This window comes from Gymnoscopelus braueri (assembly GCF_963280865.1).
Source record: "Gymnoscopelus braueri genome assembly, chromosome: 4".
In the NCBI taxonomy this organism is placed as follows: Eukaryota; Metazoa; Chordata; class Actinopteri; order Myctophiformes; family Myctophidae; genus Gymnoscopelus; species Gymnoscopelus braueri.
This window is the reverse complement of record NC_137605.1, coordinates 20,776,442-20,802,742: the sequence shown is the minus strand read 5'-3', so window position 1 is coordinate 20,802,742 and position 26,301 is coordinate 20,776,442. Positions and strand designations below refer to the sequence as shown.

General features: G+C 42.8%; 1 protein-coding gene across 7 annotated transcripts in view; it reads right to left on the bottom strand.

Annotated features, from left to right (window-relative positions):
• Positions 1–26,301, bottom strand: part of LOC308083190 (neurobeachin-like protein 2) — an 80,624-nt gene that overhangs the window by 50,635 nt on the left and 3,688 nt on the right. For 5 of the 7 annotated variants that reach the window (XR_013932978.1, XR_013932979.1, XR_013932980.1 and 2 more), the window contains exons 4-17: positions 22,627–22,712; positions 20,131–20,440; positions 18,713–18,819; positions 16,253–16,339; positions 14,081–14,164; positions 13,570–13,668; positions 11,467–12,134; positions 10,066–10,198; positions 8,560–8,679; positions 8,024–8,351; positions 6,823–6,905; positions 6,572–6,664; positions 3,221–3,389; positions 1,304–1,437 (exon numbers count right to left, since the gene is read on the bottom strand). Coding sequence is in view for 4 of the 7 variants with exons in the window: in XM_080425398.1 (XP_080281524.1) it covers positions 1,304–1,437; positions 3,221–3,389; positions 6,572–6,664; positions 6,823–6,905; positions 8,024–8,351; positions 8,560–8,679; positions 10,066–10,198; positions 11,467–12,134; positions 13,570–13,668; positions 14,081–14,164; positions 16,253–16,339; positions 18,713–18,819; positions 20,131–20,440; positions 22,627–22,712 (2,501 nt within the window). In the remaining 3 variants the exon portion in view is untranslated. The remainder of the gene's footprint in view (positions 1–1,303; positions 1,438–3,220; positions 3,390–6,571; positions 6,665–6,822; positions 6,906–8,023; positions 8,352–8,559; positions 8,680–10,065; positions 10,199–11,466; positions 12,135–13,569; positions 13,669–14,080; positions 14,165–16,252; positions 16,340–18,712; positions 18,820–20,130; positions 20,441–22,626; positions 22,713–26,301) is intronic. The other 2 variants (XM_080425399.1, XM_080425401.1) reach the window with 2 other exon arrangements.

Here is a 26,301-nt window from a genome sequence, read left to right as displayed (position 1 = left end):
GTGCTTCTCAAACTGTTTTCCCTGTTATGTTTCTAATTAGCCAGTATGATAGACCTTTCCCATGTGTGTGTGTGTGTGTGTGTGTGTGTGTGTGTGTGTTCATGAACATGGTTCAGCACATACTGTACACCACTGTATGTACCTGTGTGTGTGCGCGCATGTGTGTGTGTGTGTGTGTGTGTGTGTGTGTGTGTGTGTGTGTGTGTGTGTGTGTGTGTGCGTGTGCATGCATGTTATTGTTAGAATAGAGTTTCCTTACAGGATGCCCCACCTCAGACTCATACACACCAACATATCCTGCTAGACCGCCATTAAATTGTTCCTCTCCCATGATGCACCACTAAAGCATCTGAGAGCCTGTATGTCCTCTGTACGTTGACCACCTCATATCACACATCTATAAACAGTGTATGTCCTCTGTACGTTGACCACCTCATATCACACATCTATAAACAGTGTATGTCCTCTGTACGTTGACCACCTCATATCACACATCTATAAACAGTGTATGTTCTCTGTACGTTGACCACCTCATATCACACATCTATAAACAGTGTATGAGACTCTGTACGTTGACCACCTCATATCACACATCTATAAACAGTGTATGAGACTCTGCATAAGGATACACACAGCACTGGCATGTTATACTGCACACAATATGTAAATATCCACCACAAGCTTCTGTGTGCATGGGTCCAGAGTTACTATAGGACACCATGCACACAGCACCAAACACAGGCATCTTACATTGTGCATTGTGTGCAATTGTTTTTGTATTGTATTGCCTTTTTACAGTGTGGGTCTGAAAGAACCTAAGCCTATAAGAGGGTCTGTCGGTCTGTCTGTCTGTCTGTCTGTCTGTCTGTCTGTCTGTCTGTCTGTCTGTCTGTCTGTCTGTCTGTCTGTCTGTCTGTGTGTCTGTATCTAATCTCACAAACCGCTTGGCTGATCAAGTGTAACTTTTGTTTTACAGTGGAAGTCGAAGGGGCTCAGATTGTCAGAATGTAGGCACATAGATGGCAGTACTTATCAAAGGCGATGATCACATGCAAAAACCCTGTGTCACAGCATGGTCTTTTTTTTAACAGTACCTCTCAACCGTAACCACTTCCAACCTGGTGTCCCTATTTTGGGCATGTCATTATAGGCAAAAATGTCCAAACAATAGCAACAATATCAGACGTGACACATTGTGTGCTTGTAGATGGGATATTTTTCGCGCGACACAGTCATACAACAAAGTATAAAATAGGGCTAAGTGGCTCAGCTTGCTGTAGTAAAGTGAGCATCCTTTAGTTACCTTGCTGAGCATGGCTCCTATGACGCTGGGGCCGTGGCACTGCAGCAGACTCTCCTGATTGACGAGATGGTTACGAATCAGGTTTTTCACCAGAAGGAGGAAGGCCGCGATGCTGTTCCTCTCCAGGCGAGCCTCTGAGAGACACAAGGCACACAGAGAAATCAAGACGAGATCTACCACATACAGCCAGGAGCATGAGCTCTGCACTACAGGACCCCCAAATGCACACTTATTAGCCCGCGGACCCCCATTTGAAAATATATGCCAAGGACCCCATAAGAGAAGATTTTGACTGCTCTAGCAGTGATTCTCAACCATTTTAATTCAAGGGGGGACCCCAATTTATATTGTAAAATCAATGTTAATTTAACTCTGAGAGTGTACAAATGGTTCCATTTGGTTCCATTTGTACACTCTCAGAGTTACAGACCCATAAGGGTCCATTTGGTTCCTAACTATCCATCATTTAGCTGGGGACCCCCCTGGAACTCCCTCAAGGGGGTCCCCAGACCCCACTTTGAGAACCAATGCTCTAGTACAGGATACTGTCTCTGTCACGTCTCAAGGTGTGTGTTGCTCATTACAGCCTCTTAAGAGGATTTATTCGACAAATCAAGTGAAATCGATGCGCCAGGCTTTCGGTCTCTGATGGGGTATAATATGAACCACCCTACTCGGTCCAGAGCAGCAATTATGTTGGATAAAAAGCTGCCGCGAAATCTTTATTTACTTCAAAAGGCAGGGAAGAGATGGCTTTGTATTCTATATAAATGCCAGTCAAAGTTTCACTTTCGTTTTTGAAGAGATTGGCCTTTTATATAAACAAACCGTAGCTGTTAAAGAGACGAATGGGAAACCACAAGGCTGTGAAAACATTTTCAAAAGACAGGTAACAACAGACGACTCATTTTATTTGAACGCTGTTCAATTTATGGTCTCGGTTTGCTCTCTGCTTTCAAGTAGTGGCATCAGTTGCACAACAACATATAACTCAATGACGCAGTTGGTGTGTGCAGTGACATCTACTGTAGATATATGACGTTATGCTACGGTTAACAGCAGATAATTAACTACATTCCCAAGTGTACATGTTTACAAAAGAATGCTCAAATCCCCATCCCTAGTGGGAATTATCAGTAGGCTTCCTCGAAGAGATGATTACACCTTTGGTCAAAATGTTCAAAGGTCACGGTCATGATCACGGTCAATGTCAAAATAACATCATTGGTCATGCCAGCGGGGTTAACACAATCACATACGTTTAACTGTTACTTAAGCGTCTCTCCACTATAACAGCACAAAGATACAAGCAACAGGGCCAGATGGATACATTGGCCAGACCAATTCATCGGCCATTATTTGAAAATTTTAATTAAGCCCAATTCAAAAACGTAAAAAAGTATAGCCGATCTCACTGCGTTTCGTTGTGAGCTTGTAGATTTTTGGGGGGAAACCTTTTGAGAAAATCTTCGCCTATATCAGGGGTGGGCAACTTTGATGATGGAGAGGGCCACTATATTTCCACACTCACTCCAGAGGGCCACATTGCATATACTGTTGGGCAGACACTTCTTATCTCCGTATTTTAACTTTTTTCATAAATGAATGCCGTACTTCGCCATTCTATGTCACACAAAAGTAGCAAAAATAGCCGATCTACAAGCTCGTAGATCTGCTATTTTTTTTATTGTAATCCTGAAAAGTTACATTTTTATTTATTTCAAATGCATTTAGTTATACTTATGTTAACTTTATGAACTTAAATACAAATACATTGGACATAAAATAGACAGACAGTTTGAAAGTGGTTAATAAATTATGTTTTACAAATTGATTAGAAAACATCAGTCAAAACATTGGTAACTAGTGGGTTAGTACTCTCACAAATGGGGATCAGCAAGCACACGGTACACTAACCAGATGACTTGAGCGGCAGCAGCATGGCTGCAGGACCCCTGGAGGTGGTGAGCTCTGGTCCCAGGAGGTCAGAGGTCTCCTGACCTCCGCTGTCTGTCTGCTCTGCCTCACACACCTGCTCCAGCAGAGGCAGCAAAACCCCCATACCGCCCACTGTGTTCAGCACGTCCTGCAGAGAACACACACACACATACATTGATGTCTGCTTCACCCGTACTTCAGTGGCGTTAGGGGCGGCTGGTATCAATGGGCTAGTGGGGCTAAGCCCCCCCTATATTATTGAATAAAAATTAGAAATTATTATTATATATATTTTTTTTAAATTATTTTTTTAAAGTATATATTTTTTTATTTGTTTTAATTATTAAAATGTTATTAAATGTTATTAAAATGTTTTCGAATAGATTATTATACAAGCTGGTGGAACCTAGAGCAGCAACAGCATCAAATAGTTACAAGAAAAACACAAAATATGTCAAAACGGGCTGATTTATTTTAGACCAAATCAGCTTCCATTGGCTTTCATTGAGTTGAGTGATTGACAGCTGACATGAGAGAGAGAGAGAGAGAGACTGACTAACTTCAGCAAGTTTATAACTTTCCTGAATCATAATTATTGTGTTTTTCGTCAAGACCTTATGATTTCCTGCCCATTATGTCATTATTGAATGGCTTATTCTACTTTGTCAGTGTCTTTTGTCAGTCTTTTGCCTGTGACGTGTACCACAGCAGGTCAAATTGCTCAATTAACCCATTTAGACCTGAGGCCGATTCTAAAAACGCCTTCTAAATCCTGACCAGTTTTCTGAAAAACTTCAAAGATTACAACAAATGTATGTTGCTACAGTATATACTTGTTGGTACGTACAGTATATAGTATATACTGCACGTACCAACAAGAACCCCAAAAGGGGTTCCCGTCCTGAAAGGTATAGTTACAAATAGGGGTTCCCGCCCAAAATGGGTTAAGGCCATACAATTTGTGGAAGCACTTTGCGGGCAGTGGAGGCGAGACACCTGCCAGGTAAACTATTCAAAGTACTAAAAGAAAATTACATAGGTTCAAAAGCCTTTTGTGGTGGAAACTATATGCAGAGACAAATTGCAGAGCTTGAAGCCATGGCACGCTTATGAGCGGAGAAAGCTGGATTGTTCATGATCAGAAATTTATTTACGGGGTTTTGGGTTTTTTTTAGCCTAAAAGTATGGTAATTGTTCGGACCTGCCCAGTAGGGCCCAGTTAGGGCCAGGCCTTAATTTTCAGGCCTGTGGAGAACTCTTAGAGAGAGAGAGAGACACAGACAGACAGACAGACAGACAGACTGTGTGTCTGTCTGTCTGACTGACTGCCACAGTATGATTTTATTTTTTTGATATCATTGATATCAATGCAAATGCATTGATGATGCTCAAATGCTCTCAGGCAGGATGCCATATGTGCCATCACTAGTTGTTGATGTGTGACTGACTGATTTGTATACTTTTGTCTATACTTATGTCAAATAAAAGTATATTTTCCTAAATCTGGATATGTAAACTATACAGATTATACAGATTATTAATTATACGCTTAGCCCTCCCACCCAAAAAAGTAAAGTCCACACCAAGGTAGTGGATCATAAAACAACAATAGAGGATAATTAATCTTGATCACCTTCAGAAAAGTAAAGGTCATAAACAATGTACCTTCACAAAGCCGTGGGAAGTAGTGGTGCTGAGATTTTTAATAAAAATAAATATTATAAAAAAATTTGCATAATGTGCCTGTTGTTGTTGGTCGTTATTTGGGGGGGATTTAGTGCAATATGTGTTCTGGAACCGAATTAACCAAATTAAAGTAACAAAAAAAAAAAGAAAAAAGTAACAAACACGGAAAAAAACGGCAAATTCACACGCTCACGCAGCACCCGTAACCTAAAACGTCTTCCCACGGCCCTGTACCTTCATTTCTGAACCCATCTAGTTAGCTCCCTCTGTCTGTTTGTCTCTCTATCTAACACTTGACCCTCCCTTAGGGTTACCAGACGTCCCAGTTTGGCCGGGATTGTCCACGGTTTCAAGCTGGGTGTCCCGAGTCCCAACAAATATCTCTAAAATACTAATATATTTTCAACATTCACTAGTCTACGAAAGTGTCCCGGTTTTAAAATAATAATAGTTGTTTTCAGTGGCTGCATAGAAGTTTATCATGTTCTGTTCATGTAAACATGCTCACCTAACCAATCAGAAAACATTAACAAATGTGTCTGAATTCAACGCTGAGGCTGATGTTTGTCAATCAGTCTTGGCCTGTATGTAACACCTATGGTGTGTATACATGTGCGCGTGCATGAACGTGCATGAATGGCCGCGCGAGTGCACGACGAACGTGCACATTGATTTAAGGGTCCCCGGTTTGAGGGGCTGAATATTTGGTCACCCTTCCCTCTCTGGACTGTACACTACAGTGTAACAGATGCTGTTTCCTTGCTCTCATTAATACACAACTTATGGCAGTTCACTAGAAGCTTGTTCCCCCAGCCCTGCCACTGCCTGTCAACTCACCGAGATAAGGAACTGATTTGTTAAGATACATTGCCAAGAAAGCAGCAGCGCATGCTTTAAAAAAAAAAAGATATAATCTCAGAATGTGGAAAAAAACGGAGAGTAAAGTAAAAGGGAGTTGCAAGAGGAGACAAATGAGATCAAATGGAGGCACAGTCCCAAAAAAAAGTTTCACCCGAACAACTTTTTAACTAGTTTCTAGATTATCGTGCAGTGATTGTCAAAGTCATTTCATACTGAAGGGCCTGTGGAGACACATCATTAAACCTTGTTCCAAGGATTTCTGATCAGATGGAGAGAGCCTGGAACAAGTTCCCATGTCAAAAGGGATGGAGCTAATACTGTAACACCCACACACACACCCGGCATACTCTCATTCCGAGTTGTCAATCGAAAAGTCAACAGAAAAGTCAAAGACATTGGTCCATTGAATACTGATTACATTTTACAGTGTTTCTCCTTGTTTGACAAATTCTAATCCTTGGTGTTTTCCTGAATAGGAGATACGTAGAAAGCCTGTAACGCCACCAAACCTTTCAACTAGTTCTGACTTATGTAAGCAGATTAACTGTTCCTGTGCATTAAATATTCTATACAAATAAAGGTTCCCTTGATCAAATACTCAGACCATTGAGCTAGGTAGAAGAAGCAAAAATTGAGGGAAGGAGAGTCCAAAGAGTTTAATCTGCAACACAATTTTATACAATATATAGTGGGGGTCCCTGCTTCATCTCTCTCTCAGCGAAGGGGTCCTTGGCCTGAAAAACATTGAAGACCCCTGGAGTAGAGGAAGTATAGGAGCTTTACCTTAATGTCCCAGTTCACCACCCTGTGGCCAGTCAGCCTGCCATCGTACTGGTGGTTGGGAGATAAATCCACACAGATCTGACTCTTGAAGGCCTGAGACAGACACGCACACACACACACATGCACACGCGCACACGCACACACACACAAATATTAATATGAATTTAGCTGTTGTTTTAGTTATTGTTCTTAAGAACAATAAGCTGCAGTATTATTTTACAATGCCGTTTCTCTGTGTTTCATTCACCCACCTGTGGAGTATAGTAGAGCAGCAGCTTGCTGTTGAGATCTGACAGTTCTCCATCTGCCTTGAACAAGGACACATGGTTGGGGCCTGCGGAGACAGAAAGCATAGAAGAAATTAAATGTATAGAGCAGACACTTCCGTTCATACCAATGCCAGGCTTCTGTGTTAAACACAGAAGAGGAATTTATCAATCCATGGCCGCCTCCCACAATGCGTTTGTTTGATATGAACGAGCATTGCGTGCTGGTATCTATCTGGTATTTTATGTGGCATTCATATGGATTCAGGCATATGAATGCCACAAAAACGGTGTGAGAATGCGATGCTACTGTATTAGTGCACCTCAAAAATAAAAGAAGAAAAACGTAAAGAAAAACAATACATATATCATTCTAATCATTTTCAAGCAATATTCAAAACGATAGTTATAAGCATCTTAGCCTACTGGACTCCGTAGCCTACGTCGTTCTACAGATGCCAATGCTTTAATAAGATGGTTATAATTTGTATCTTTACCCTGCCCTCTGCTGCACTGTCCATTGTCAAGTACACAGCCTACTACTCAATTATGACAGTATTTTATCTATTTTTGTGATACAAAGTATTGTAGGTTTAGGGGGTTGGGCATGTTTCATTTTGCTATCCTGACATTCCATCAGACTCGGACTGTTTGTTTTTCCCATGCCGTCTAGAAGGTGATGCAGTCTGCTGGCTATCGCTTGCCTGAATCCATGTGAATGCAGCATTAAGTGATTAAACAGGAAAAGATAACACTTATGCCACATCACAACATTACGATAACCAAAATCCCAAGCAATATATGATGCAATATATGATGTTTCGGTGCATATTGCAGCACCTTTGGTGTGTGAACAATTCATATAATGAGGAAAAGAGAGGGATATAAATACATTAATACAAAGAAATAACATTAACAACATGAACCTTAGCGTCCCCATTCTGGGAGTGAACATTCTGCAAAAATAGCAGATCTACAAGCTCAGTTGTAGATGGGCTTGTAGTTCGGTTATTTTCGTCAAAGATATTTGGTGTAGAGCAAAAACAATTAGGGGGCCTAGTAGTATAGACCCCTGGAGGACTCTGGCCAATGAAGTACAAGTACATAGGGCTCAAGTGGTTAAGAACACCAACAAACAAGAGAGACAATTTTGTCCGGGGGAAACGGTGTCGCTCGGTACAGGTACCTGCGGCGTAGAGGGCCCTGGTGTGCGCCGGCTGCAGGGCCTCGTGGCAGATGAAGGCCGTGCCCAAGAGGCCGTCCAGGGACGTGGGCGTCCCCCACTCGGTGTCCTGCAGCCCCGCCGGGATGGTGTGCACGGGGGCGTCGCGCAGGGACCCCCAGCGGCCGCCCCCGGCGTAGGTCGCGGGGAAGCTCTGGGAGCGGGTGAGGTTGTGGGCGTGGTGGGCGGGGAAGGCGAACTCCGCCGCCTGGGCCGAGGTAGGCAGGGTGGGGGAGGTGGTGGTGGTGGTGGTGCGGTGGCCGGCCGATCCGATGCAACAGGAAGTAAACGGCTGGGAGGGAGGAAGTCAAATTACAGAACAAAGTGGCAGACGGTTGGTACGGGACAGGAGAAGTGGGCGACGATAGCGGAGAAGCTGACAACGGCTCCGCCCGCTCTCGCCATGGAAATTAGATCCTTTAAAAAAAGGGAACTTTTAATGAAGTTCTCTGGCCTAATACAATAGACTCCATTCTGTTTTCTAGCGGGGTTTGTTTTACCTCGTTGAGGGAAGGGAAACGAAGCTGGGCGGTCTTGCACTGCTCTCCGTCGATGTAGATGGTGACCAGGTTCTGACCGAAGGGCCGGCGTCCGGCGATGTGGACGATGTCCACCGAATGCTGTGAAGAAGAAGAGAGTAGGGAGACATCAGCGAATTGTACTCGATTCTATCTTCTACCTCCGCTAGGTTTTAACAACACTAGAGATGTAAACTGAATAAGGACCTTACAGCTGACCATGTGAAAATTAGATACAATTATTAATAAAAACTATTACTGATGCTGCTACAGTGTCTGAGGAGTGAGGACATACAATGTCTGAGGACACAAAAAATATATCTTCTTATGTATATCAGCCGCTCCCCGTCTGAAACGACCCTTAGTCTTTCATTTCTCAAAAAGCAAATTGCAAGCTACCCTGTAACATAAAAACATTCTCAATTCTTCTAAATGATTCTTTAGACTCCAAATGCGCACCACAGTTAAAATGCTGAGGCTTTCTGCTGTGTGTAGAAGGCTGGCAGTGAGCTAGCTTTCTGTAAAGGTCACAGGTCTAACTCGGCTTACTCTCGTATTCATTATCAGAACAAAAGCTGCATTTTATGAAAAGGTGGAAAAACGGGACGGGTGGCATGCAGTCACACAGCTCACAGCTTGCATCCTTTTATGGTCAGAGAACTCCTCCACAATATGAGGGTGTTCGGGAAATTGAATTCAAGTTAAATTAAATTCCACTTTATCGTCAATCCCTGGCTACGCAAGAGCACAGGGAAGAAGCCAAACAACACACACACACACACACACACACACACACACACACACACACACACACACACACACACACACACACACACACACACACACACACACACACACACACACACACACACACACACACACACACACACACACACACACACACACACACACAAAATAAAAACTAGGCTATGATGACTAAAACTGAGACTAAATATATTGCCAATTTCGTCAACAAATAAAAACCAGACTAAAATGTTAGGGAGGGACGAGTGGAGAAGAGATCCAGTAGAACTAAAAGACAAGTCATGCTGAAAATAGCAGATCTACAAGCTCACAACACGTCGCGCTGCCACGCGTTGTGGGCTTGTAGATCGGCTATTTTCAGCATGCAACCGAGTGTAAAATCAGCCATTACGACGCCATCAAGGCACCTAAAAATACATTTTAGTCGACTAAATCAACTGCAGATTTAGTCGACAATAATCTTAGGATATTTTGTCGACTAAAACTAAACAAAAATATTTCAGATGACTAAAATATGACCAAAACGAAATGGAATTTTATTCAAAAGACTATGACTAAAACTGAAATCAAAATTTGCTGTCAAAATCAACACTGCTTAGCAGCAGTATGTGCCCAACCTTAAGGCTGCTTCATACTTAATTGTCGCAAGAGTGTGGCTCGACAAATTCGTATTTTCAGATACCTTTTTGCTTGTTTGTTGAAGTATAAATACGTCGGTCTTACCCAGCAAGAGTCATTGAGTGGTGTCTCTGGCAGCGGTACGGCCATGTAGTCTTTCTTAGTGCACACAGCTACAACCAGCACACCCTCCGTTGTGAAGAAGGCCTCTAGTCCGGTACCACTGGCTGTAAAGAAACTTTACAAAAAATACAAACCGCTTTACAGTGATAAGACAGTAGGCTGTCACGAAACAGTTATTTGTATTTATATATATATATATATGTCATCCTATAATTCCACAAAGCTCTGTGCGTGTGCCCAAAATCTCTCCTGCCCGGTTCTCCTCAGTGGCTGGCGCAATTGATCTGCATTTGCACACATCCATTGGCCATTACCATGTGCACGGAACACCGAAGCCCGTTTTTCGCTTTCCCCCAAATGTCAGCTGTTTATTAGCGTTTTTGTGTTCGCTGGCTCCCGGGTTGCCAAATCCTATGCGTGAAACAAGCGCCTGCCCCTTGATGGCAACACCAAGCGACGGTGTTTTCCACATCCGTGAAACAAGCGGACCATCTGTGAAACAAGCGGACCATGACGCACTTTGGGTGCTCATATCCCCCGACGGGTATGGTCTAGTATATATATATTTTGCCTTTTAGATTTTTTTTCTCAAATTGAAACTTTAATAAATTCAAATGTATTTAACTCTTTCACTGCCAAGAGTATTTTCATAAAGTACTCCCCCAGTGCCAGCAATTTGCGTGTTTTTTAATTTTGTAATTTTTCATTCAAATAAATTATCTGATTGGGTTTTTAAACCCATACGACAGTTCTACCAGTAGAGAGCAGCAAATGGACACATTGATGACCTCGCTGGCTCACTCGCCCCCTCCCAAACAGGCTCACGTCACATCCGGTCATAACCGGATGTGACATTTTCGACAATCGTTGATCGGGCTAAATTACGATGTGATACACGACTACGATGACTGATCGTCACCCAGACCAAAGAGAGTAGACGTGGACCTCTCCGTTCGTTTTTTATACCGTGTGAAAAACCGTGACTTTCCCTATTCTGGCCGAAAATGACCGCGGGAAAAAAATTAGAACCGGAAACGGAATCTGCGTCATGAAACCGGAACCCAATGAGTCTGAAGGAGTCAGGAAGCGAAAGTGATCATGAAAAATAAACAGAATAGCGCGACTACAGTCAAAAGTAAAAACTCGGGATTTCTTGTTCTGGCACTGAGGGTATTCAGGAAAAACTCGGGATAACTCGGGACGTGGCACTGAGAGAGTTAATGATGGACCTTTTAACAAAATATCGGTCAAAGCATTGGTAATCTGTGGTAGGACTCTCCAAAATGGGGATCGGCATTGGACCCTAAAATCTTTAATCGGTTGGGGTCTATTTACACATTTACATCCTGTGTCTCATTACCGTCTCCATGCATGGTCCTGTACCTGTACAGCTGTTTCCTGCGCGGCCCCTTTCCCATGTTGTACTGATGCCCCCCCGTCCCTGTGTTGCTGCCTGGCGCAGCGCCGGACGAGGAGAAGTCCTGGCCGCAGGGGGGGAACTCCGTGTTGAGGCAGACCCAGGCGTGGAAGGCAAAGCCACCGCCCGGCCACCGCTGGACCGTGGGCACCATGATGCCCGCCATGGGGGGCGTAAGATCAAAATATTGCAAGGCGCTGTCCCGGCCGTCCCTGGCCGCCATCGCCGACAGCACCCGGATGATCCGGGTGCAGTAGGGGTGCGTTCCCTTCGCCTGCCCGACGGCGCCGTCCTCCCGATCCACCCTGAGCAGCCGGAGCAAGCCCTTCAGCTCCTCCGGCCTGAGGCAGAGCGACCCCAGGGACTGGAGCAGTCCCAGCAAGGCGTCGGCACACTGTCGGTCCAGACACTGGGGCTGCGACAGGACCTGGAGGAGAGCGCCCACCATGCCCGCCTCCACCGCCACGGTGCGGCAAGACAGGGAGCCCCCGCACACGGTGGCCAGCCACTGGGCCACCAGCAGCTGGAGGTCCCGCTGGCCAGAGAGTTCAGGGAGCCACTGTAACAGCAGCAGCAGGGGCTGGTCGTTGCTGATGCCCAGGTGGTGGGCATGGGCGTGTTCACCCTCTACCGCCTGGTGAGAGAGAGAGACAGAGAGAGAGATCTTTAGGACTGACTGTCCATGCTGTTATTTGCAAGTGAACAGATCTGATCTGAGCGTATTCAGACATCTTCAACCTATAATAATATAATAACTTTATTTATATAGCACTTTTCAAAACTAGTTACAAAGTGCTGAACAGCAGTTGGAGCATAAAATATGTAAGTGAGGTCAAATAAATAATATAAATAAATACATTAAAATAAATAAACATGTTTGCAAAAAGTACAGCGCTAGGATTACACAATGATGCTAAAAGGATAACACAATCCTGAACTTGAACATGAACTTGTTTCCATTGTGGGCCTATTTATGGAACATAATGTAGCCTGATACAGGTTGAGGGAAAACTAGAGTGGAACAGAACTGTGTATTGTTCTTCAAAGGGCCTGAACGGTCGATGTTTTCAGGTCAACAGTGGTCCTAATACAATAACACTGAGGAATGAGGTAGCTGGTTGGAACAACTGCACAAACCTAATTCTATTTCCCTCCCCGTTCCATCCTTGTTTTAGTCAGTTCCCGTCATTAATCAGTAGAATTCTATCACGTGGTTCTAATGTGCAGCTGGACTCTACCCTGTAACCTGCTGCATGTTCAATGTTCTGATTGCATTCTGCGAGACATCATGTACGATAGAGATGCCGTACTATTTCATTGTATTACCGTATGTTTTAGAAATGAACCACTTTCACCCTGGTGCCACTATTTTCGGCATGACATTATAGGAGAATATATTCTCAAAAACGTGTTTGTTGTTCCTAAAAAAAAAGGTTTTAAAAAAATGTATAGATCCACAAGCTCCCAACGCATCACACCGTGATGATATTTTTTAATAGCGCAAGTATAAAGTAGGGCTCAAGTGGTTAAGTCTAATGATAATCGTTAACCCATTAAGACCTGAGGCCGATTCTACAAAACGTCTTCTAAAACCTAACAGTTTTCTGAAAAACGTATGTTTCTACTGTATATCAGTGGTGCTCAATCTTTTTCATGTCAAGGACCCCCAAAATGATATGTATTTGGACCCCCATCTCAAAATATTTTGTTCCAGGGACCCCCAGAAGCAAAGATCCGAGTTAAAAATGTTGTTTAAAAAAACATATACATTCAAAGATTTACACACATTTTCAAGATTTAAAAAAATAAATAGCAGATCTACAAGCTCATAGCGCGGCACTCGGTGCCGCGCTATGAGCTTGTATATCTGCTATTTTTGAATAGCCAAAGAAATCTAAAGTGACACAGATGCGCTCCCGGTCTTAATGGGTTAATAATATCCCCCATCGTCCCCTGAGGCTAAATCAGACACAGCTCCTTCCCTCGGCAAATCAAATCTAAAATGTACCGATTCTAATGACTTCTACCACCCCAATGATAATAATCAGGACAGCTAATGAATGAGTCACCATGTTCATTAACTCCTGCAGAAGCCTCTTGGTTGGTTGACCCTGGCTTTTCAAGACGTCAGACAGCTGGGAGTAGCCAATCCGCTCCTTGAAGACCTCCTGGGACGCAGAGAGAGAGAGAGAGAGAGAGGAACAGACAGAAATAGGTTTGGTGGGGGAAATAAAGGCTGCTCTATAGGGAAAATAATATCTGGCTGGCATACTTCCATCCAATGGAAGGGGCCACGCTGTGAGACTTCCCAGATGAACGGGGGAAAAAAATGCCTTTCCTTTGCCAGATTCTCACTCAATACTGAGAGTATGTCATGTCAAAACGATAGTACTAAAATACTAGAGTGTTATACTGTTGTATTGGATGTCATGGAAAAAAGCAGAGAAGGGAGGTTAAGATGTGCGTGTGGCCTCATTCCAAATTAATTCATCTAAAATGTAACTATTTCAAAGGTAACTATTCCAAAAATGTATTGAATACACTGTATAAGACAAATGCTGTACACAAGAAGGGCCTTACCTTAGCAGCTGGGGAGTTACTCATGATAGCTGTGAGGACTCCTAACGCGTGAACCGTGATACTGTCTGATCCCTTCTTCCATACCTACATGTGGAGAGGGTTATACATATATATAGTTATAATAATATAGTTATTACACATAAACATGATTATTATTATTATTATTATTAATTCAGTATTATTATTAATTCATTATTATTATTATTCATTATATATTATGAAAAATCGAATGTATTGATTTAAGTTTTTTATATTATGGTTGGTAATCAACACAAGTGAAAAAGTAATACAAAGTGTGATGAATTGCAGAATCACAACATGTTGAAGAATCGTGATCTTATCAAATGAAATCGTGGCCCAAGAATTGTGATAAAATGGTGATCACCAGGCTTACTACACAAGACCCCAAAGAGACAGAAATCCACTTTGTGCAGAAAGTGAAGAAGCACAACAGTGAACCGGTTCAAATCATTCACCGGATTGAAGAAGAAACTCCCCAATCAAACATCAGTGTTCTGCAGCTTCAGACAGAGAAGACGTGTCTTTCCCACGGCAAACAATATTCAAAGATTGGGGTGAAAGTAATAAAGTAGTCACACCACCAGGTATCAATATCTCCTTTGTCTTTAGCAGTGTCAGGCCCCGGCATGCAGACACCAAAAACATAACCAATAAACCGATTCAAAAAGAAAAGAAAAAAATGAATCAAGATCTGCCAGAGAGTTGAAATGACAACACCGACCACGCCCATTAGCATGCATCCAAACATAACAAAAAAGAGATATATACTGTCAATCATTATCAAACCAACCAAACAGACAAAACAAAGAATAAATCACGTCAATCATAACAGTCTGACAGCTCACGAACACCACTGGATACAAGAGATAGAATAACCCATGTGACGCATGCATGGAAAAATGACCCTGGCCTCCCCATGCACCACACACCCATCTAATACACCCCCCCCCCCGCTGCCCAGGGCTGTCAACAGGAAACTCAGCCTCTCATTCTGAATGGCAGGTAAAGCAGTGGTTGTCACGGCTATTATTGGTTGTCACGGCGATTATTACATAATCGTTTAATCGCAATTATTAGAGATAATCGCAATTATATTTTTTTTATTATATTTGCATAATCGTCATAATCGTCTCCATGTTGAAAAATGTTCACAAATTTTCAAATATATAAAAAAGCAGAAATAGCAGATCTACAATCTTACAACACTTCACAAAGTGACGCGTTGTAAGCTTGTAGATCTGCTATTTCTGATTTTTTACATATATAAAATGATTAAATATGTCAATAATTTCTTTGTATATTTAAGTTATTTTTCATTTTTTTATTACGGAGCCTAAAAGGCAAACAGAAATTTAATTTGTATTCATATGTCCCAATATTCAATGGCCAAACACACAAGTAAATCGTTAATTCGTGACACCCCTAGTCACGGCCCACGGGTGGATATTGCAAGTAGGCTCCCAAATAATTGTCAAAACACTAAGATTTTAATATATATATATATATATAACATATATAATATAACATTAACATAAAAAAATGTATCATGGTATTTTTTCTTTAAAACCTTGAAAAGTGAGTTTTCATTGTGATACTAAGTAGGAACTTAATGTATACTATGTGAGTTACATTGATCCAAGCCGGAACACAATCAATTGATTGATCATAACATGCTCTGAAAATTAACACAGCTCACCCATCTGACCTACTCTCTGTGTGTGTGTGTGTGTGTGTGTGTGTGTGTGTGTGTGTGTGTGTGTGTGTGTGTGTGTGTGTGTGTGTGTGTGTGTGTGTGTGTGTGTGTGCGAGAGAGAGAGAGAGAGAGAGACAGAGAGTCTAAGAGTGGGCGTGAGACGGCAGATTAAACCAGACCAGCCAGGCCACAGAATTCAAGAGAAAGAAGCGAACTGGCGTTCATAACCTGCATCGTTTACAAATGATGCATCGAGTGCTGACAGCTTCCTGTGTACAGCTTCCTGTTTAAAGGACTGAGACGTGCAGTGAGAAGGGAGGGGCATAGACTGAGTTTCCTGCTGGCAGACAGACAGCTAGGCAGACAGACAGCTAGACAGACAGACCAAACCACACAACACCACACCACACCACACCAAACCAGACCAGACCTATGTTGACATTCCAGGGGGAAAGTACCTTGTCCACTTCCAACTCAGTGAGTAAACGTGTGGTGAGGTCACACACACCCTCACGCTCCGCTCTACTCCTGCTGCTCTTATAGAGCTACAGGACACAAACACACACACACACACACACACACACACACAGACACAATTCATCACAAAAGACACAGACATGGTTAACATTGAGAGTTGCAGAGACGTTAAGCCTAATTTATACTCAAATCGTGCATCGTGTCTCACACCGAAAATAGTCGATGTACCAGCTCACAACGTGTCACACGCTGTGCCCGCGCTGTGAGCTTCTACATTGGCTATTTTCGATGCACGACACAGCCTGCCCGTGCACCCAGGTATAAATTAGGCTTAATGCGTCTCACCGTTGCAGATGCAGGACGATACGTGCTGTGCAGTGTACCGATAGCTGTACACACATAACATTAGCCAGTCAGCATGACAGGAATATCGTTTTTTTTTATGACATTTCGCACACAGGAAGAAGATATCAGCCAGCAGACGTGCTCATTATACAGAAACAGCACTGACAGACAGACAGACAGACAGACAGACAGACAGACAGACAGACAGACAGACAAACCCATAGACAGATATAGATATCAACCTACAGCCAGGCAGGATAGGATAACACTTGTTAAACCCCCAGGGGGGAATATAGGGTGTTACAGAGGCAAGTAGTAAAAAGAGTAAATAAAGACTTGACGGTACACAACAATGAACAATACATACAGCGATAAGCAATACAACAATAGCTACAACAATAAACTAGACTTGCTCGCAGACACACCCCCACACACACAATAACAATAGATAAATTGCATGAATTTGTTACAGCCCATATACAGATACACAAGAGTCAACCAAAAATGTTGTGGTTTTTGTGTACCTGTATATGGGATCTGATAAATAATCCTTAATCTTGACACAATAAAGTACACACACACACACACACACACACACACACACACACACACACACACACACACACACACACACACACACACACACACACACACACACACACACACACACACACACACACACACACACACACACACACACACACACACACACACACACACACACACACACCTCATGTACTGTAGTCAGTCAGACCATCACAGATCTCTGCCTACCGATGGGGACCTGGGGACATACCTACCAGAAAACCAGCGTTAGCAGACCTACGCCTGCTGCTATGTGAACCAATTCCCGATACCATCCCATATGAAGGACCGAACCTCAAGTCTTTTGCATTGGTTCTGCGACGCTGTTATGTCGTTGCTGTCTGGCAGAAATGTACTTTTTTTGTGTTTTTTCGTAAATGAATGCCCTACTTCAGGGGTCTTCAACCTTTTCAGGCCAAGGACCCCCTAGCTGAGAGAGAGATGAAGCAGGGACCCCCTCTATATTGTATAAAATTGTGTTTCAGAGTAAACTTTTTTTTTGTTTACTTGGTCTGCTCTTTTTTCCCCCTCTACACCTATACCTCTTTGCCAAAAATAGCAGATCTACAAGCTCACAACGCCTCGCAGCGCTAAAGCTCTCCTCAGAAAAAGGGATGCTAGAGTTCAAGTGGTTAAGGTAAAAAAAAAAAAACATATCACATAAAGATTTGGCGGACCCCCTGTAGTAACTCTGAGGACCCCCTAGGGGTCCCGGACCCCCTGTTGAAGACCCCTGCCCTACTTGATCACACAAAAAGCATCAAAAGTAGCAGATCCACAAGCTCGAAACTTTGTACATCTACTACTGTTGCTGCTTTTGAATTTGAATCCTGAAAACAGTTTCCACCCGACAGAGATACTTTTTTTTTATTATTTCCGAATAGTTTCCACACAGTTTTAGCTACATTAAACGTAGCTGTTACCAGACGCATCAGTTGGTGGAGATCTCTGATCGTCTCACTATGCCATACTAGACTAGACAGATGGACAGACATTCTATAGACACACACAGACAGACATACTATACCAACCTACAGACAGACAGAGATGCAGAGATACATACCCTGAGACAGTTATACAGACATAGATACCAGCCTACAGAACGACAGAGACATACAAACAGATATACTGTAGCAACGTACTGTACACAGACCAACAGACAGAGATACAAACCCATCGACAGACAGGCAGACAGACATCCTACAGATGGACAGGCAGACAGACATCCTACAGACAGACAGACAGGCAGACACACTGTACCAACCTACAGACGGACAAGAGAACAGAGGGAGAGACAAACTTTACAAACTGTACAGAAACAAGCTGGATAATGGAGTTTAAACAAGCATGGATCTGGAGTTTTTAGGAACATGGATATGGAGTTTATAGAAACATGGATCTGGAGTTTTTATGAACATGGATAATGGAGTTTTCAGAAACATGGATCTGGAGTTTTTAGGAACATGGCTATATGAAGTTTACAGTGTGACGCTGTGGACTGGGGTTCTAACCTTGCTGTTCTGGATCAGTCGGAGGATGTGTTCAAAGCAGTTGTTCTTGAGGAACACTGCCTGCAGGACGGGCCTGTCAGAACACTGCAGGATCTCCGGCACAGCAGCTAAAGCACCACACAACATGTACACCAGTTTAATTAAACAACACACTGAATGCCTTTCTGAATAGTTCAAATTCACATTGGGATACTTGTATAGGTTGAGGTCTTGTTTTGGCATTTTTGCAAAAGGTTGGTTGCTGGACTTTTTATGTCTCAGCTTAACTACACGGTGATACTGTTTGTAGGTTTGACCATTCAGCTATACATTTTATTACAATATATCGTCATCACTGTACTCATCAATGTACACGGTACATTTTCACTTATAAATCTATGCTGGGTAAGCTACCGTACCATACCCACTTATGTACATAAATGCGTAAAGAAAAAGGCAAGGCAGGCAGGCAAGAGGAGCTTGTTCTTTGGTGTTGGGAGGCAAAAAATCTAACTGGAACACCTTTTTTTCATTACCAGATTTGAACCACTTAAACCCTCTATAGTAAACTTGACCTGAGTTTGCACTGTACTCGTCAGCTCTTTTACACCAAAACCCGATTTTGTTTTTGTTTTTAATTCTTCTTTGGGTTTGTGTTTGGGTTTGTTGCACATTTCTGTAATGGTTGCTTGTTTTCTTAATGTTAGTTTCTATACTGCTTTGGTGCTGTCTTGGCCACTTGTAAAAGAGGTTTGTTACCTCGATGTGACTTCCTGGTTAAATAAAGGTTATGTATACCATTGGCTCATCCTGGCACACACATACATATTGACAGATTTCACACTTATCTGACACCGGGGGAAATAAGCCTGACCACAACGCTTGCTGAAAGGCCTGAAACTGTGATGGAGGAAGAGAATGCACTTTGACAATGAAGAAAGCTTTGCCAACACTATCACATGTATTCTAACTGTCACAGCAATACGTTATTGGGAAATAAAACCAGAGAGGGTGTTGCAGGACCGATGAAAACTGTACTTCATCATCCCTTACGTATTTAGTTTAGCTTTCTTTTTGTCCGTTTTATTTGTTTAGGAGAGATGTTGGTTCACTTGGTGTTTTGTTGTTTGGTTAAACCAGTGCATCTGTCAAAATCAGTGTACCACTTTAACCCTGTTTTATACATAGTCAATAAACAAAACCTTTTGGAATTTTAAAAAAATCGTGAACATTTGTGAATGTATAATTAAAAAAACATTTAATAACAAAAATCTTCTCTTATGTGTCTTCTCCTTTATAGCGACTTTGCAACCAGTAGCTACAAAACCTTTTCTGATGTGGGTCCGCGGCCAAATACACATCAATCACATCAATTTGAGGCTCCATGACATGAAATCTTTCGAGAACTACCGTTCTAAAAATTGGTGATTCTATCTTACTCAGCATGTGCCTCTGGAGGGCGATCAGGCTGTCCTCCCAGCTCCGCGTGTCCGCCTCCTCGCTGCCCAGGGTCGGCGGCCGGTTCCAGTTGAGGAGCTGGAAGAAGTCGTCCAGTATGATCCTGATCTCCACCTGTCGCTCCACAGGGCTGCTGGAGTGCAGGAGGTGGATCATTGCGGTCAGGCACTGCAAGGTCAGCCGTAGCAGCGCAGGGTCCTTGGGCTCCGGAGAGGTCCGACAGCACCAGGCTCGCAGAACCGAGAACAGGTCCTTGACGGAGTGAGGGGTGATGGCGAGCAGGCCGTTCTTCTGGAAGACATTTGTGTCGTGGAGAGGACACAACGCATGATTGATTGATTGATTGAATACTTTATTAACAGTTTGCAAAGACAAGCACAGGGAAGTACAGTTCAATACAAGGTCTGTTAAGAGGATTTTAAACCCAAGAAACTGTTCGCCTACTGTGATATGCCCAGAATACAGACACTAGGGTTCATGTGGATTAAATAAATATATTTTCTTAGCTCTTGTCCTGTTCTAATACTGAAACTCCCCTTATCTGGTCCTCTAGAATAACAGCAATGTTTTCTGAGCACTGTCATTCTGACCTTGGGCTACTTTGGAGCTTTTTTTAATCCTTTATTTATCCAGGGTGAGCACTGACTGAGCACGAATGCTCTTTTTCAGCAACGCTGTGCTTCACATTCACACACGCACATTAAAAGCTGGGAACTGCCCAGTACAACCACAATACTGTTTTCCACTGAGCAGCTCCACCGGAGCAGGTCGGGCTGCTCAAGGGCACTATAACTGGTGATGAGGGAGAGGTGAGGGTCGGTCATTCGATGTACCACCCAGATTTGTTCTGTTGACACAGGGAATCGAACCAGGAAACCTTCGGCCACAAATACGCTCCTATAACCTTTAGGCCACCGCAGCCCCCAACTTACTGTTGGTCGCTTGTAATGTGAGTGATCTTAAAGGGACTACACCATGAATTTGAATAGTTTTTCAGTTCCAACCAAAAAAATAATAATAAAAAAAAAAAAAAAATCTTTTTTTCTAATTCTTTTTTTTTTTTTTTTTTTACTTTTTTCACACAGAACCAGGAGATAACATGCATACAAACTGGCTCAATAGCGCCCCGTGCCAAACAGGACAATGTGGTATTGCAGGTGAAAGTGCTTTATAAGCCAGAGAGAAGTTAGTTGGAATGAGTATATCTGAGGCTTGATTTAGGCTCAAACCTTTTGAAAAACGTTTGAGGGACATAAACAATATGATATTAAATATTATTATAATTTTTTTAATTCATGGTGTAGTCCCTATAAGAACTGTGGCACATTCTACAATTTCAATTGCACAAGACTGTCAGTTGTATGTCCAAAATGTTAAATCAGTGTCACAGAGGCACAGATAGACATAGAAGAAGTAAGGAATGCGTTCTTTCTTTCTTTTGCCCCAATTTAGACTTTATGTCAATGAATCCTCCCCACACATATCTGTGTTGCCACTGCTATTGGCCTAGATCAGTGGTTTTCAACCTTTATCATGCCAAGGACCCCTAAATTGATATACATTTGACCGCGGACCCCCATCTGAATTTTTCCCATCCCAGAAGCTAATATTTGAGTTACAAATGTTCGCTTTAAAATATATATTCAAAGATATGCACACATTTTCAAGAATTTTCGAAACTAGCAGATCTACAAGAATGCATATCTGCTATTTTTGAATAGCCAAAGCTAAGTGGTTAAAATGATTGTGACGCTATTAACCCATTGAGACCTGAAGCCGATTCTACATGTCTCCTAAATCTCAACAGTATTCTGAAAAACCTATGTTTCTATATCAGTGGTGCTCAATCTTTTTCATGCCAAGGACCCCCAAAATTATATGTTTTTGGCCGCGGACCCCCATCAAAATATTTTGTTCCAGGGACCCCCAGAAGCAAAGATTTTGAGTAAAAATGTTTGCTTTAAAAATATATATATTCAGAAGATTTGAACACAGTTGTGTGTGCCGCGCTATGAGCTTGTAGATCTGCTATTTTTGAATAGCCAAAGTGTAAAATAATGCTTTTTAGCTCAAATCTAAAAATGACACAGATCCAGGTCTTAATGGGTTAACTAATTTAGCTGGGGACCCCCTGGTACCCCCTCAAGGACTACTGGTGGTCCCCGGACCAGTGGTTGAGAACCACTGGCCTAGATGCCAGTGAGGAGCCCCCACTGAGAGGAACACAGCACCTCCGTCCTGCTCCTCCTGTTAGCGAAAGATATCACACTCCCTGCCTTGTTTCCCTCCCACAAACACGGGACAACAATTGGCTTCCTATAGACGGTCAGCCGAACGGGATGCACCGCAGTGGATTCGAACCCCTAGAGACCCTGCCGGCGGTGCACATGGACTTTACCCCTGGCCCTGGGCCCTGCAACCACCCGAGCGCCCCGTATAGAGAACGTACTGTGATGATAGAGAGGGAAGAAGAGTACCTTTCCTCCGCTGATCACGGCCCCTTGCAGATGCACCAGCCTCAGTGTGAGCATCTCTGGGATCCGTTCGCTCTCCTGCAGGCTTTCTGTGGAGACAAGAGAGGACAGATATAAAACAAGACATGACTCAGTCATGTATACCAGCATGCAGAAGGGACGCTACGCAGTGTGCGTATGCAGAGGTGTAAAGTAACTAAGTACATTTACTCAAGTACTTTACTTAAATTTTGTCCTATATATTACTCTGTGTCACGGTGATTTGAACCGACGGCAGGCGTGTATAGTAGCCTCAGAGGCAAGAGGCGTGTCTAGTACCATAGCTTTGGAGGACTAGACCGCCCGTTCAGAGTATGGGAAAGTATCGTCATTGGCTTAAAGGACAGCCAATGATCAAAAACATGTTGAGACAAATGTGCTCCTCGGAGCACAGGTCTCCGCCAGTACTGTTCCTGATTCACTTGATCACTTGACCAATGTTAGCTTGGCTGATGGAAGCTCACTTCAAAAAATATAAATGATTTTTTGAAGTGCGTCACCTATTTATAGGTTTCTATGTCATCATGCGTCTCGCTAGCCAATCAGAGCATTGGTGACAACAATATTGTCACGTGTCACGCAAAGCTTGACCAATGTTAGCTTGGCTGAGACGGGGGGACACACGCAAGGACAAGAACGAAAACATACTCTCCACCTCTGGCGGAGACAAATATGTCTAGGCTCCTCACTGGCATCTCTTTATAGACCCGCATTGCATGCTGGTAATAAGCTAGCTTGTCTCCTCTGATACACATAAAGTCAAGCCAGAGCCACCAGACCGGAGGCACCGCGGGGGGGGAATCAAACCCCAGTCTCTCCACAGTGGTGGGCAGGAACCTTACCCCCTGTGCCACCCGGATGCTAATAAGCTTTTCTTAAAGCGGAAATAAAGGGCATTGTTTTGTGTGAATTGCAACCGCTCTGGAAATTCAAAAGATGCCCCCAGACCGTCAAGCGAAATGTCTCAACAGGGCAGGGCGAGGGGTGGTTAAGACACGCCTAATCACACATCCGTGTCCCTTTGGCGTTTGCTTGCTGGCAGCTGCATGGCACTGCCAGACAGCTAGTAGCTCATTTCAATCGCAATAGCAGGAGACACGTGAAGACCAGCTGCCCCAAATACCGACCACCGAATGAATGGTGATCGCGGCTTAATTGACCCTAGACGATGACACACTGGACTGGCTTGCTGCAACAGAGCTGAAGGTCAAAGGACATACGGGTTTGGGCAGCCAGTCACCATTGGTGGTTATAACACAGTCTCTAGGATCTAACAACTTTGCATTCAAATGTCAAGACCTGAATCAATTGGCGATACTACTGAATACCCAAATACATCAGTTGTCAGCTGGGAACTATGTGTTTCTGGGGTTTAGTTACAGTACTCTTTAACTCTCTCACTGCCAAGCCCCGAGTTATCCCGAGTTTTTTGTTAAAGGACGACTTCACCGCTTTTCAACCTATCTTCATATAATTGGTCCTCACTAATACTCATGATAAAATGGTACCATTTTTTTTCTACTCGGCCTGTGTCTCATAGGAGGACTGTGGACAGTCCAGAAACCGTCTACCAGTGACATCATCGTTAGGCATGATGTTTTTTTTCCAACAAGATTTCACATTTTTTATTTAGATTTGTATTAACACGAGAACAATGGCTTGTTTTATTGCATTGCAACTTTCCAGGAATAGAAAGCCTGCAGTTTCTATTAGCTTGGATTCCCCATTGATGATGGCACTGGTAGACGGGACTCTGACCTGTCCACAGCCTTCCTCTGAGACACAGACCGAGTAGATTTTTTTTTTACCATTTTATCATGAGTATTAGGGAGGACCAATTATATGAAGATAGGTTGAAAAGCGGTGAAGTCGTCCTTTAATACCCTCAGTGCCAGAACGAGAAATCCCGAGTAAAATTTTTTTTTTTTTTTTTTTTTTTTTTTCTCAGAACCCAAGATATCATTATCTGAAGATTTGCAGCTCCATCCACTCTTTCTTTAACTTATAACTGAAAAAGGCTGTATCTCGCTTCCAAAGCACTTTTTTTTACTTAAAAAAAATTAAATGCTGGCACAGTTCGCAATAATTTTTTATGTCATTGGCACTGAGAGAGTTAAGCATTCTAGTTGATTTTTGCACCTGAGATGTAACGACCACAGCACCTTAAATCAAAAGCTACCCGCAGCCGCAACTGACAATTTTGAGTTTTGTATTTATTTATTGTGCAGCATGGCAGAATAGAAATACCCCAGTAAAATCCCAGTATGTAATATCCCAGCAGCATAGTTATGAACAGTATAGACTATAGAGCACCGAAGTCTGACGTAATTTACACATCCTACCTGGGTCGCGGTTTTCTACCCCCATTCTGAATTCCCATAGACGTCTTTAATATTGCGTCAAATAAGAACTGTGTTCCAAAAATAAACAAATGACCCTGGCTCTTATGGATATGAAGCATCAACTGACGGTGAGAAAACGATAACGTTACTTCCGCCGAATTAGTTAAATTTTCGCCAGAAACAGACTGTATCAAATATGAGTGACTGACTATCATAAACGATACAGAGCCACCTCCCTGACAATATCACAGAGTTTGTTTATTTTTGGACCACAATTCTTATATGAGACGATTCTAAGATGACCCAATGTTATTCTCCATAGAGAAATTACTTTACGAACCAGGGGATGAACGAGTGACGTCAGGACTTCTGTACTCTATACCAGCTTAAACACTGTATGAAAGATGTTTTTAGCTAAAGATATGGGGCGGCAATAAATGTGCAAGGGCACGTGGATACAGCACCAACAGTCTGCATATGACTGCCAGCATCAAGGTTTACTGTATACCGAACAGAGCAACAAAAGCCTTTCTGATTGGGCAGGTATTGCACAGATAAAACGCTTAACATTCTGAAATAAGGCTCGTTGCCGAGTATTATGGCGTAATCTTCCTAATCCATGGAAATACTGAAACTAGTCGAGACAAAGATTTCCCCTGTGGTTTACAGATCAGCACATGCTAATCAAACGGGTTCCTATTAATAGAAGCATTTGGACTCTGGTGATAGAAAGCTGATAATTAGAAGTACGGTCTAGAAGTACGGCTCATTTTGGAGTTGCTGAAACTTAACGCAGTGGTTCTCAAACATTTTTATGTCAAAAAAAATTAAATGTATTTGGTCACGGACCCCCATCTGAAAATATTTTGTGTCAGGGACCCCCATACAAGATTTGTGTTGTTAAAATGTTTCAAAAATATGATGATTGATTATTTTTTTTCGCCGATATACAGTATATAGGGTTAAGTGGTTAAACTTAATTGCAGGGAAGTGAACCCCCCCTCAAGGACCCCTGGGGGGCCCCTGTACTCCACTTTGAGACTTAACGGTCAAAGGCCCAGACCCCACAAAAGCCAAGGGGGTGTCAGTCCAACAGCCACTTCCTCTGCTGAAGTGTCCTTGAGCAATAATTGAGGCCTTTCCTGCTTTCTCATTATAAGAACATCAACTAAATGGACTAACAGTACTGTATTGTTACATCACATCCTGTGTACTGCTAAGTGTCTCAGACCTTCGTCCCTCTGTTTTGCATTGGAACTCCACAGAACCCAAGTAACATTTAATTGTTCATAATCTA